We start from the raw sequence: 14,363 nt of genomic DNA, 5'->3' as shown, positions 1-14,363 counted from the left end.
GCATATCCTATTGTGTAATGATTTCTTTGCAAGCATGGTGGTGATCCAGTCATTAAGATACAAGATACGGGGCTCTCACCACCTGTCTGTCAATTGTCACACTGTGGCAGCTGCATTTGCTGTGATGCTGAAAGCTATTCCATCAGTATTTCAAATGCAAGCAGGATCACCCATAGTGGACAGGTTTCAGAGGAGCTTCCAGACTAAAACAGACTAGGACAACCCTTCTGAAAAAAATTGACCACGAACACCCTATGAATACCAGATCAGCATTGCCTGATGTAGCCCCAGAAGGAGAGAGGATGGCACAAAAACACTGGACAGAGTTCTGCTCTGCTGTACACAAGGTCACTAGGAGTAGAGAATGACTTGACAAAGACCCTGACAGCAACAAATAACTTCCTTCCATTCACTTGTTAACAGTCTCCTTGCTCTTCGTGTCTCTTTAAAGTCTTTCCGGGCTGGAGGAATTCAGATAAAGAACCAGGTTAGGTCTTGATTCTGATTAACTTTGCTTCTGACAGTGGTGTAACCTTGTGAGTCACTATTCTTTGGTAGTAGATAAGAATATCAGAGTTTGTGAAGGATGCTGAGGTAAGGACAAGACAAAATCTAAATTTCTGTAAACATCCCAGTAGGTTTTAGATTGAACATGTCAGGTAAAACGGGAAAATGTGGCAGATACCAAAATGTTTTAATTGACAGACAACGGTCTTCTAGCAAACCCTGTCATTTGTATCACTGCCAAAGATCTCATAATAAATAAAAGTACGGGAACTGCTGGGGCTGGCCCCGTGGCCGAGTGGTTAAGTTCGCGCACTCCGCTGCCGGCGGCCCAGTGTTTCGTTGGTTCGAATCCTGGGCGCGGACATGGCACTGCTCATCAGACCACGCTGAGGCAGCGTCCCACATGCCACAACTAGAAGAACCCACAGCGAAGAATATACAACTATGTACCAGGGGGCTTTGGGGAGAAAAAGGAAATAATAAAATCTTTAAAAAAAAAAAAAAAAAGTACGGGAACTGCTGAAATGGTTATTACAAGGTGGAAATACTAAAACCTGTGGACTTTGTCCCATAAGAAAACTCCCAGGGCCTTTATTCAGAGATCTTTGAATTTAAATTTACATCTAATTAGTTCTAAATGTCTCAAGTTTATTTTTATTATAAGAGGAATTCAAACTAATAAAATCTTTGACAAAATATATAAGCAATAAGTAAATTAGCAGAAGAGGGAACATTTTTACTCCTAGTATTGAAATATAATCATTACCATTTTGGGGTAATCCTTCCAGTCTTTTTGAAGATCATACTTTTTTTGTTTATTTGTCTGAGATATTTTTAAAATAAAATTGTAATTATATCTGTAAGTTGATTAAATACTGTTTTTGCTTCTATAGTCCCAAACAAATTTTGCAAAACTCCATAAATACTACAAATTTTTAGGCTGATATATAAAAATTTTATCATAATTTTAAATAGTTGCAAGGGATGTGTTTTAAGGCACGTTGTAAATATTGACAGTTTAAAATGAAATTGTTACACAATTTTTTAAATATACCCAATAGAATAGCAATTTGATACCTAACAGCGTTCATTGAGAAAAAAAAATCTCATTTAATGGACTGAAATTTTATATCTTTTGTTTTTTCCTTGGATTCATATTTCTATTTCACTTTTTATACAGGTGTTTTATATATTTCCATAAAAATATATCCAAACATAATGTATTTGCATGCCTAAAAAGTCTTTTGTTGATCAATTCATTCTTCTCTGCAACTAAAAAGTGGAGATACTATATTGAAATTTAAATTGTTTTCATTTCTTGTGCCCATAAGGTTGCATTTCCTTCAATTTAATTAATGATTTGTATTGTACTTTTCATTATTATACAGTTGGTCAAAGGATCATAAATATATTAAAAGTTTAGGGGCTGGCCCCGTGGCCGAGTGGTTAAGTTTGTGCGTTCCGCTGCAGGCGGCCCAGTGTTTCGTTAGTTCGAATCCTGGGCGCGGACATGGCACTGCTCATCAGACCACGCTGAGGCAGCGTCCCACATGCCACAACTAGAAGAACCCACAACGAAGAATACACAACTATGTACCGGGGGGCTTTGGGGAGAAAAAGGAAAAAATAAAATCTTTAAAAAAAAATAAAGTTTAATGAACAATTATTAAGAATTAAAATCAAATTTTATTGGCAATGAATCTCTTAGTGACATGAATAGAATTTTGCCTTTTAATTCATACACCTAGGGATGATTATTATTTTTGACATACGAGACAAAATTCAACATCAGTTTTTTTCCATTTATTCAACAGATGCAAGTGCTGAAAAACCATGTTTACATAATGTCATTCAATTTTGAACTCTTTCTGAAGCTCTGGGTCACAAGTCACATAATGATGCATCCACAAAAATTATTCTTAATGGTCTACCTCCTAACTACTCATGTAGATCTTTGTTCAATTTTTTGAAAGCAAAGAATTAGAAACTAACCAATTTGCACAGGTTGATTGCCCCTAGAAAAGGATTGTTACTTTATTAATAATACCTTTCCTAGTACCAATGCCAATATTATCAAGTGTTTCTTTGTTGGGAGCCTCAGACATTTTTACAGCCTAGGACAATCCACCATAGTAAGATTCAGGAGAAGAGAGAGACCTTTCCCTTGTAAAATAGAGTTAGAAAAGGAAAACCTGCTTGAAGCTAGAAATTCTCAGGTCATATTAGTCTTAGGAAAGAGTATATGTGGTAGTCAAAGATCTAGCATATGATTTTTTACAAACTATATGCCTGTATATTTCTTGGAAAGTCATTGCATACCCTAATATGAAGACTACTGGGATATACAATTCTTCCTTGAAACAGTTATTCCCAATTTGACATAACAAGTGTATCTTCATGTTATTGTGTAATCTTCCTTAATGTTTTAGTGGGTTTATCTAAAATATTTCATTAATTATCTAATATATTTAATTATCATATTATAGTTTACTTAAGCATCCTTTTATAATTGAAAATATGTTTTTAATTGTTATTTATTGCAAATAACAAGCATGAAAGCGATTCTGTACAAAAACATCCTCCCTACCTTGAAATTGAGAGTGTATCCTTTTAGTATAAATTTACTGGGTGGCACTTCTAGGACATAAGATACAAATGGTCTTAAAAAACTCCTGGTAAATATAGCAATACTGTTTACCAAATAGTTTGCACTAATTTATGCTAGACCTAGCAATCACTGAGGACACCTGCTTTGCAACATAGTCTCCAGTTTCTTTTTAATTGAGTTATAATCATTCAGTAAATCCGCACAGATCTTAAGTGTATAATTTGATGAGACTTGACAATCATCCCAGTCAAGATACACAGTCCACCATCACCCTAGAAGCTTCCTCTTTACTTTTCCAGTCAACCCTATTGCCAGGCAAACGCTATTGTGATTTCTATGCCAACAGATTCATTTTACCTCTTCTTGATCTTCATAGAAACGGAATTATAGGTTAAGCATTCTTTTGTGTCTGGTTTTGTTGACTCAGCACAATGTTTGTGAGATTTGTCTATGTTGTTGCATGTGTCAGTGAGTTCCTTTGCACATCTATAACATGATTGTGTACCCATTCTACTCTTGATGGACATTTGGGTTATTTCCAATAATTTGCTATTGTAAGTAAATCTTCAATAAACAGTCTTGCAAGCAAGTCTTTATGTAGATCTATATTTTCTTTTATTTTGAGAAACTATCTAAAAGTGGAATTGGAGTCTCACAGGGTTGTAAGAAACTGCCGGTTTTGACAGTCATAATATTATAAACTCCCACCAGCAATGTATGCGAGATTCACCTGCTCCTCATCCTCTCCAACATTTGGTGGTTTTGGTCTTTTTTTTTTTTTTTTTTAAAGATTTTATTTTTTCCTTTTTCTCCCCAAAGCCCCCCGGTACATAGTTGTGTATTCTTCGTTGTGGGTCCTTCTAGTTGTGGCATGTGGGATGCTGCCTCAGCGTGGTCTGATGAGCAGTGCCATGTCCGCGCCCAGGATTCGAACCAACGAAACACTGGGCCGCCTGCAGCGGAGCGCGCGAACTTAACCACTCGGCCACGGGGCCAGCCTCTGGTTTTGGTCTTTTTAATGTTGGCCAGTTTAGTGGGTATGCGGTAGTAGCTCATGAGGGTTTTAATTTGCATTTTTCTGATGACTAACAATATTGAGCATCTTTTCATGTGTTTATTGGCCCTTCATGTATCCTCTTTTGTGATATGTCTAAGTATTTTGACCATTTTTAATTTAACTGTATGTCTTATTATTATTTGTTTCTTGATATATCCTAGATATGAGTACTTGATCAGATATCTATTGAAATATTTTCATTTTGTCTGTGAATTGCCTTTTTTCTTTCTTAATTGTTTTTTGATGACTAGAAGTTTTTTATTTTAATAAAGTCTTGTTTATGATAGTTTTTCATTTAAAATTAGTTGTCTATACCAGATTTTTAAAGATATTATCTTCTGTTTTCTTCTAAGAGCTTTATAATTTAGTTTTCACTTTTAGGTTTGTAATATATCTCAATATATTTTTGTCTCTGGTTTGGGAAACATTATCAAGATTATTTCTTTTCAAAATTGATATCCAATTTTTCCAGCAGAAATGGTTGTTGAAAAGATTTTCCTTTTCTCATTGAACTGCATTTGAGCCTATGTCAAAAATTACTAGATTACATAAAATTTGGTCTATTTCTGTACTTCACTCTTCTCGTGGGTCTTTTTCAATCCTTTTGCTAGTACCACACTGTCTTAATTACAGTAGCTTTATAATAAACCTTAAAATCATGTAATGTAAGCTCTCAAACTTTATTATTGTTTTTCAAGATAGTTTAGGCTATTATAGTCTTTATATTTCTATATAAATTTTAAAATCCACTTGTCAGTTTTTATTTAAAAGCCTGCTGAGATTTTCACTGGAATGTAATCAACCCATGCTTCAATTTGAGAAGTAATAGCTGGACAATATTGAGTCTTTTATGTCTAAATAAGGTACATCTCTCCGTTTATTTTGATTTCTTTATGTTTTGTCATTTTCAGTGTAACAATCTTTCTGGTCTTTTGTGCAATTTATTTCTTATTGTTTTTCTTTTTTATACTACTTAACTCATATTTTTAAAATATTGTTTTCTAAGCATTTTCATCAGCGTAATGTAAACAATTGTTTTTTTTAAATACTAGCTTCGTATCCTGATACTTTTCTGAGTTCACTTATTAGACCTAGTAATTTATGTGCAAATTACTTAGGATTTTCTAAATGCACCATCATACTATCTGCAAATAAATTCAGTTTCACTCTTATTTTCCCACCTTTATGCATTTTTGTTTTGTGTTGGTTTGTTTTTTCTTTTTTCTTTATTTTACTTAATAGCACCTGCACTACCATGTTGACTAGAAGTGATAAGAGCAGATATCCTTGCTCTAGTCTCTCTCTTAAGGTGAAAGTAATATTTTACCATTGATTATAATTATAACTGGGGAATTTTTCATACAAGTCCTTCAACTGATTGAGGATTTCTATTTCCATTTCTATTTTGCCGAGAATTTTTTGTGAGGAAGAGGTGTTGAGTTTCATCAAATATATCTCCCATTTCAAAACTGATCATCTTTTGTTTGATCATTTGATTAATTTCCATATTTTTATAATAATCTTGGAGACCAAATTATCCACCCATAAGATTAAGAACAATTTATCAGGAAGGAGAGTACTCCAATAGCACTCTGCAAGAACAACTGAGGTATTACTGCTCAGTAAAATTGTTGGTGAATGTAATGATTACCTTGAACTCTTTCAGGTAAAATCATATTTTTTGCCACTTTTTAAATAAATAAGAAATGTACAGTAAATTTTAGTAATATTTTTAGCTAAAAAGAGTTAAAACCAGCAATGACAACAACAATAAATGTTTGGTAATGTAGGAGAGGAAGACATTTCCTCTACCCACTCTGCGTCCTTCTGGCTGGACAACAAATTAAATTCCCAGAACAGAATAATAGGACAAAATTAAACAAAGATGTATAACATATATACATGAGAGAGGCTCAGGTAAACTGGGCAACTCACCAAATGGCGGAAGCTCTCACCTTAAATACCACCCTAAGCTAAAGGCAAAGGAGGATGTTGGGGGTTGGGGGAGTCAGTGATGGGAGATTACCAGAAAAGCACAGTAAACAAGAGTAATATTATTATGCAGATTTAAGTCCTTGCCTTCTGCATTGACAAGAGTTTCTAGAGATAAGGTCATCCCCTCTTCTTCCTGGTACAGAGAGGGAGACACCTTTACAGGTGGAGATTTCCTTTACAAATGTAAATATCTCTTAACAAAGCATAAGTCAATTTTACTTCTCAGTTTCTCTCATGTCTGAAGTTTTTAAAAGTAACATGTCCAAAATAATTCTCATGCCAAAGAGACATATCTTGGGGTGGCCAATTCTATTCCCCCAAAGTAACAAAGCAAGTAAGTTTTATTTACCTACCCACCATCTCACATTTATTCAGCAAATCCATATTGTGGCCGTACCATGTACCTTATGTTAATGGCCTACATTCTCATAAATGATGAACAGATATTTATTATAAAACAGTACCACTTCCTCAGATATTCTTTATAGCAGTCATATCCTGATTATTCTAGTCAGTGTGTTTTGATTATTCTAGGCTTCACACTGTGAGTTATTTGAGCCAGAGTTTGTTTTCCTCTTCTCAATAACACACAGCACCTGTTCAGCCTAATTACAGCCTTTGTGGTTATCTAATGCTGATTTTTCTGTGCTGTTTCCACTTACTATTCTGTGTATTTGCCTCAGAGAAAATAGTCCTATTTAGAAGCCCTTTAAAACCAAAATGCTCATGTGATTCTTCCTGCTACAGAGGGAAGGAAGGAGAAAGGGAGAGAGGAAGAAAAGGAAAAAAAAGGAAGAGGAAGGGAGTGAAGAGAGAGCAGGAGGAAGAGAGAGAGAGAAAACCTTCCAGATGGTGCACTACAATGGTCAGTAATGCCTCTTTCTCCTGAATAAAATTTATCCCAATTTTTTCCAGAGGTCCAGGAATGAGGAAGCTGGAAAGATAACCAACTTCTTTTGAATAAAATTTTCAGTTTGTAACTTTTTATATTAAATTATTGAAAAATCCATGAAATGTAGTCATGCTGATAGTCACTAAACGAAATGAAATGATGCAAGGAATGATCCACCACTCATGTCAAGTACTATCTGGGGTACTGTTTAAAAATGCAGGTCTTGAGTCTGTTAGGGAGGAAGACATTTCCTCTACCAACTTTAGGTCTTTCAGGTTGGTCTATGAATTAAATTCACATGAGACAAAATAATAGGAGAAAATTAAACAAGGCTTTATAACATGCATACATTGGAGAGACCCAGAAAAACTAAGTAACTCTCCAAAATGGCAGAAGCTCTCACCTTAAATACCATCCCCAGCTAAAGACAAAGGAGGATGTTGGGGGTGGGGAGAGTCAGTTATGGTAGTTTGCCAGAAAAGCACAGTAAACAAGAATAAGATTATTATGCAGATTTAAGTCCTTGCCTTCTGCATTGATAAGACTTTCTAGAGATAAGGTCATCCCCCCTTCTTCCTGGCACAGAGAGGGAGACACCTTTACAGATGGAGATTTACTTTATAAATGTAAATGTATCTTAACAAAGGATAACTTCTACTCTTCAGAGTTTCTCTCGTGTCTGCAGTTATTAAAAGTAATCAGCTTAAAATAATGTTCATGCCAAAGAGACAAAACTTGGGTGGCCAATTCCATTCCCTGACGAGTATTATACTTTACTTTATAATCAAAATCTCTGAAAGATAAAGCTGAAAATTCTATTATGTTTAACAATTCCCCAGGACTTCTGAAGTGCGAGAAAGGGAATAGATGGAAATAACATGGTAAGGATATTGGGCCACTGTAGTTGCCTCTTCTTTTGTTTTCAATAACTTTTTTGAAATATAACTTGTGTGTTGTAATGTAAATACCCATTATAAGTATGCAAGTCAAGAGTTTTGAGAAATAAGTAAACCCATGTAACAACCATAAGATCAACCTTGATGTTAAACATTTTCATCATCCTAGAAAGTTCCTTTATGTCACTTTGTCATTGCCCTATTCCTAGCCCCCGCTCACCCTTGATCTGATTTCTATCACTATATATTGGTATATTTTGTCTAAGATTTCAGATAAATATAATCATACTACACATACTCTGTTGTGTATGACTTCTTTCTTTTGCTCAGAATAACATTTTTGAGGTTTATCCATGTGGTTATGTGTATCAGTAATTTGTTCCTTTTTATTGCTGAATAGTATTTCATTGGATGGATATGCCACTATCTGTTCATCCAGTCTATAATTGACAGACATTTGGGTTATATCCAATTGAAGTTTATTATGAATAAAGATGCTATGAATATTTGTTTACAAATCTTTTTGTAGGCATATGTTTTCATCATGTGGTCATTGTATGTTGTATGTTTAACTCTATAAGACTCTATAAGATGAAGCCTAATTGTTTTATTTGGTGTTTACCATTTTACACTTCCACCAGCAATGCATGAGCATTTCAGTTGTTCAACTTCCTTGCCAACAATTGGTCTTTTTAATTCTAGCTTTTATGGTGAGTGTGAAGAGGTATTTCATTCTTGCTTTAATTTGCATTTCCCTGATGACTAAAGATATGGAGCACCTTTTTATGTGCTTATTAGTCATTTGTTTATTTTCTTTTGTAAAGTGTTTGTTCAAAGCTTTTGTCCATTTTATTACCAGCTATTTGACTTCTTATTGAACTGTAAGAGATCCTTGTATATTCTGGATAACATTTCTTTGTGAGATACTTGTTTTACAAATATTCTCTCTAAGTCTCTGGCTTGACTTTTAAATTTTTTCATGATATCTTTTCAGCAGTACAAGATTTTAATTTTGATAAAATCCAATTTGTCATTCTTTTCTTTTATGTTTTTGATGTTCAAGATATCTTTGTGTAGCCCAAGGTCACAAAAATTTTCTTCTAACTTTTACGGTTTTAACTTTTATCTTTAGACCAATGATTTATCTTTTGTGAATTAGAGGTTGAAATTGTTTTTTTTTTTTTCTATGCATGATTCTAGCACTGTTTTTGAAAATATGACTCTTTGTCATTGAATTACTTTGGATGCCTTGTCTAAAATCAATAGGCTATTTGTGTGTCTATTTGTGGACTAATTATTGTATTCCATTGAACTATATATTTATCCTTATGATGCTGCATTCGCCTATGCCATGCCACAGAGGTGTGTGGTACCTATTGGTTACAATCAATAAATAACATTGATTCGTTATAAATTTGGATCTTCTATGCTTTTATTCAAATAATTGTCTAAGATATGATTGCTCTCTTCCTCCCACTCACTCTTTTCCTACATTTCTTTTTTTATCCTTCTGAGCTCCTTAGTCAATAAAAGATGAAACAAAAGAGTATGCCGTCACTGATGACAGGGAAGAAATGATTTCATGTCTCTTACTAATATTGTACTTGGCATATATGTACATATATATATGTGACTTTCATCCCAATTGCCACATCTCTCTTGGGATGTGAGAATGTCACACATTTTATTTACATTTTATTGTGCATGTTCACACCAGCTTTGTCTTGTGCATTTTATTTGGTTGCCAAGCAACCTGCATACACAGGATGGTTTCTTATTTCCAGGCCATATCTCATTTTCGATTTTGTACTGATAAGAATTTTATAGTTAAACTGTTAAGACAAAATTTCTCTTCTGCTCTGATCTTCTACTGAGTTACACTGTGCCCAAATTCCTAACATCTATTAATACTTTGAGAAAATTTCATTGTAGAATAGTTTTATAAGAGAAAATAAGTTTTAGTGAAAAGAATATGGAGTGAAATAGATGTTATTCAAATCCTAAACTGCCATTTTCTGTCTGTGAAAAAAATAATAATTAGGATGATTAAGCATATAGATGCTAAATTCATAGCATAAAATTTATAGGTAAGATACTTTACATAGTAAAAATGAGAATTCTTGGTACATGGTGTAGGCAAACAGAAATTCTTAACTGCTCTTATCAGTTTCTGTTTGAGAAGAGATACTGTTGCAAAACAACCTGTCATTTATTCACCACTCTGTTCAAAGAATTGTACCATATCTGGCATAAACAAGGTTAGAGACATGAAACATGTGCAAGCTGTAAATACACGCAGAGTATAAAAAGTTGTTCTTGCCTTTAAGAAGCTTATGGATTAGTATGACAACCAAGACCTATACATCTGAGACAATCACTGAATTATAGAAGATATCTTATAACAAGAGCTACCATTAATGGAGTACTAAGCATTGTTAGATGTTTTATAGACATTATTTATCATCTTATTTATAATTTATCATTATTTATCACCTTAAGCTAACCCCACAAGGTAAGTGTTATTATCCCCATGGTACAGATTGTGAAACTAAGTTTCAGGGAGCTTAAGTTGGCTAACAAAAGTCACACAGCTAATAATAATAACAATGATGGATAACACTTATGGAGTGCCTACAATGTATTGCTTCAGTGGGGACACAGTGACAGATTTCGGAGCACAGGAGCTGTGGCTGATGCCCAGTTCTGCTCCCTGTAATTGGAGATCTGAGAGATGCATTCTCATGGTCACCATATCCTCTAAAGGACAGAGCTAGAACTTCAATTCAAAATTTTTTGCAAATCACTCAGGAACTCTTCATTACCTTTATCTCACCATTGAGAAGACTGAGATTCATCAGAGAGCCATAAGTAGAAATTGGCCTTTATATGTTTTCAGAACCAAAGCTTTCTGAGAACTACCTGTGGGATCTTTGTATCTGCATATTCTGGACAATTCTCACTTCCATTTCTACATCAGAGTTAAGAATTGGGGTGTGGATTCTTTGAGAATCCTGTCCAAGTATTGACGTAAGCCCTGGTTAAATAACTGCTGTTAATAAATGTCTGCTTAATAAGCCGGGTAGTAACTATGATGGGGCAATAAGAAAGTGAAAGGAAGGTCTCTACTATTTCTGATATTCTTTTGTCAAGAAATTGGTATTGACAAATAGAAATGGCAATCAATAGGATATATTGGAGTATATGAGGGAGCCATTTGGTGTAAACCTACTTCAGCCTGCCTTTGTTTTTCCAAAAGGGCCTGACGTGGCCGTTGAGCAAGCATTGTATATCTGCTTTAAACATTTACTAAGGCAAGAACAAATGCCCTTAAGATAAAGGTGCAACTTCCCCCCTACATTGGCATTTCCTTAAAGATAAGCATCTTTCCTTAGTCGAGGAACTGATTGCTGTGCTCACCTGTGACCACACAGCTCGAGACAACAGACCTGCCACCCTGCTGTGTCCACCAAGACACAGACCTACCTTCTGTGTCCATCAATTGCTGTGCCGACAAAGCAGTTTCTTGACTATTGTAAAAGGGACATTTCAATCATATGTGAAACATCTTCTTTGGGGGTATATAACCACTCTGTACACTCCACTTCTTTGGTGCCCTTTCTTCCTTTGGGAAAAAAGGCCCTGGGCCATGGTCCTCACATTTCAGCTCAGAATAAATTCACCCAAATTTTCATTTATAGATTGGTTATGGATTATTTTCATTGACAGTATCCTTGATTTCATCATCAGTGTACCCGTTGGTGTAAAATGCATTACTTATGAGAGTTGTCTATACAATTCACATGGATTTGATGTAAAATATTTAAGCCCAATAAGAAACAGAAAAATGCAGCAATATTATTTTGAAAATCTCATATTTCTCCCTGGCTGGAGTATCTAGGGGCAAAGACAGAAAGTAATCCTGAGAGAAAGGAGATTTTTGAACAATGGAGGAGATTCTTACAAATGGTCACATTCCTGGTATTATTATTATTGTTTTCTTTAGATTGGCACCTGAGCTAACAACTGTTGTCAATCTTCTTTTTTTTCTGCTTTTTCTCCCCAAATCCCCCCAGTACATAGTTGCATATTCTATTTGTCAGTCCTCCTAGTTGTGGCATGTGGGACACTGCCTCAGCACAGCCTGACAAGCAGTGCCATGTCCGCGCCCAGGATTCAAACTGACCTAACCTCTTGCCACCGAAGCAGAGCGCGTGGACTTAACCATTCAGCCACAGGGATGGCTCCCTAGTATTACCTTTTTACAACTAAATTTGGTTAAGTCTGTAGCAGCTCTCACCACAGTCATGGAAGGCATCTGTCTGCAGAAAACTCTTCTAAGATTAGGTTCTCATTTTTTGGCTACTTCTGTCATTTTAGCCTTCCCTTCATTACACAGATTTTTTTTTTGGTACAGTGAATAGAAAAATAAATAAAAATATAAAAGCATCATTTCCCAAGTGTGTTCCTTAAAAAATTTAATTCATAGTATGTTTAATTGGTATTTATTCAAACACTAAAGTTCTAAGAGCAAATAAGACTCAGAAAAGTAGATTAAACAAAAGTTAAACAGAGTCTTGATTACAGTAGTATACTTAGCTTAATTATGATATTGTAAGTTAAGACTTTGCAAGCAAGTCACGTCTTTAGCATTTATATGTACTTATTATATTTGTATATATGTATATAACATGGTCTACTACTCTTGAAGCAAATCATTTATAAACCCTTTTATATATATGGTCTAAAAAATACATATACTTTTATATTGTAACATATTTTCCCATGAGCTCTTTTTACAAATAGCACCTTATGGGAGCCATGTTTTGTAATAAAGCAGGGTGAAATGCTGATTATATATACAAAAATCTATAATAAATGAAATCTATATTGATTTAGTCTTGGTATTTGAAACTAAAGGTCTCACTTTCAAAGACTGAGAATCCCCTGGAATTTATAATGTCTTCTCTCTTCTTAGTCTAACATCTTTATGTGCATTAGTGTGAACCAGCAGGATGTCAATGTGGGACACATTCACCACGGAGCTAGCATAGAAACAGGTCAAAGAAACAAGAGGACAGTTGGAGTACCATTAAGAAGAGGTGCTTGAATCAGGCAGACTTCAACAATTATAGTTAATATTGTGAGCCCCAGATAGGGCAGAGCAAGTAAACACAGCCCTGGAAAGCATAAGTAGGCACAGCCCTGGTGAGAGGTGCCTGAAGAAAGGCTGTTTGGTTAGGACCTGCCACTCCTTATAAAATGGAACACAGAGACTCCTCTTGTCTGGGTGTGTCACCCTCCACACCCAGACCCATTACACAGAGGAATGAAACAGAGGCTGCTGAATGGGCTCTATGTCATGGCTACAAAACACAACTCGTCAGGGCTAGTACACTCTTGTGCCATCCTTGGGACTAGATTCCAGCTTTTCCTATGAACAGCACACAGTGCTAGCCATCTAGCCCTCCTCCCTGCACCATTACAAGCCCCACAGGCTCTCCAGCTTGCCCATTTCAGAAGATAGCTGGATCTGCTCTAACACAGGGTCCCAAGGTTCACTTCCCAGTGATCGCAACTCAGAGGAGTCAAATGCCAATCACTTAGCAGAAACCAGAACATATACATTGTAAATGCCTCAGAGAAAAGACTAATTTTTAAAAATTGCCCTACTACCTTCCCAGTGCTGAGTTAAGGACATAATCAACTTTCCAAGCTTACTGCCAGAGAGGACCAATGAAGCAGGATGAAATGAAACCAGGCAAGAAAGATATGATACTGTAGGGAAGGAAGACATTTCCTCTACCTGCTCTGGGTCCTTCTGGCCAGAAAACAAATTAAATTCACATGAGACAGAATAACAGGAAAAAATTAAACAAAGCTTTATAACATGTATACATGGGAGAGGCTCAGGCAAACTGAGCTACTCCACCAACTCTCAAGGCTCCCTGTTTCGGTATCTTCAGCTACAGACAAGGAGGACGTTTGGGGTAGTGATTTGGGTCTTCAAAGGGGAGGAAGGCAACCTACATGGAAATGGAAATGCAAATGTTTGGTAAATAGAACTTTGATAGGAGTGGGCTTAGCAAGGATCCTCCCAGTCTACCAGAACCCAAATTTATCTGTGGTGATGGCCCGTCCTGGGGACAGACCTTTATTTTAAATTTCTTTTAGGCAGTTAGAGGAGAAAGGTTGAATGTTCTTGCTGAGTCTGAGCCTTTATTGTCTTCAATATTGTCTTTATTGTCTTCAGCTCAAAATAGTCCACATACAAGAGTGGCGCATCTTGGGGCAGCCTGCCCTGAACCCCATCAATACAAAATAGCGAGTGACAGTGGCAGTCTTTAAGATTAAATGATGTACTCATTCTCTCTTTCACGCGTCTATTTATTTGACAAACATTTATAGGAA

The 14,363-nt window shown here is 35.6% G+C and overlaps 1 protein-coding gene across 6 annotated transcripts in view; it reads left to right on the top strand.

Moving 5' to 3' along the window:
- The window catches only part of LOC103567445 (lipase member K), a 49,391-nt gene that overhangs the window by 1,175 nt on the left and 33,853 nt on the right, over positions 1 to 14,363 (top strand). For 4 of the 6 annotated variants that reach the window (XM_070562007.1, XM_008544110.2, XM_070562009.1 and 1 more), the window contains exon 2: positions 6,915 to 7,032. The exons of the other annotated variants lie outside the window; for them this stretch is intronic. In XM_070562007.1, the coding sequence (XP_070418108.1) occupies positions 7,017 to 7,032 (16 nt within the window). In that variant the 5' untranslated portion in view covers positions 6,915 to 7,016. The remainder of the gene's footprint in view (positions 1 to 6,914; positions 7,033 to 14,363) is intronic. 6 annotated transcript variants of the gene reach the window in all.

This window comes from Equus przewalskii, chromosome 1 (genome assembly GCF_037783145.1).
Source record: "Equus przewalskii isolate Varuska chromosome 1, EquPr2, whole genome shotgun sequence".
Taxonomy (NCBI): domain Eukaryota; kingdom Metazoa; phylum Chordata; class Mammalia; order Perissodactyla; family Equidae; genus Equus; species Equus przewalskii.
Note: the sequence above shows the minus strand (reverse complement) of the source record. Positions and strands in the feature narration are given on the sequence as shown.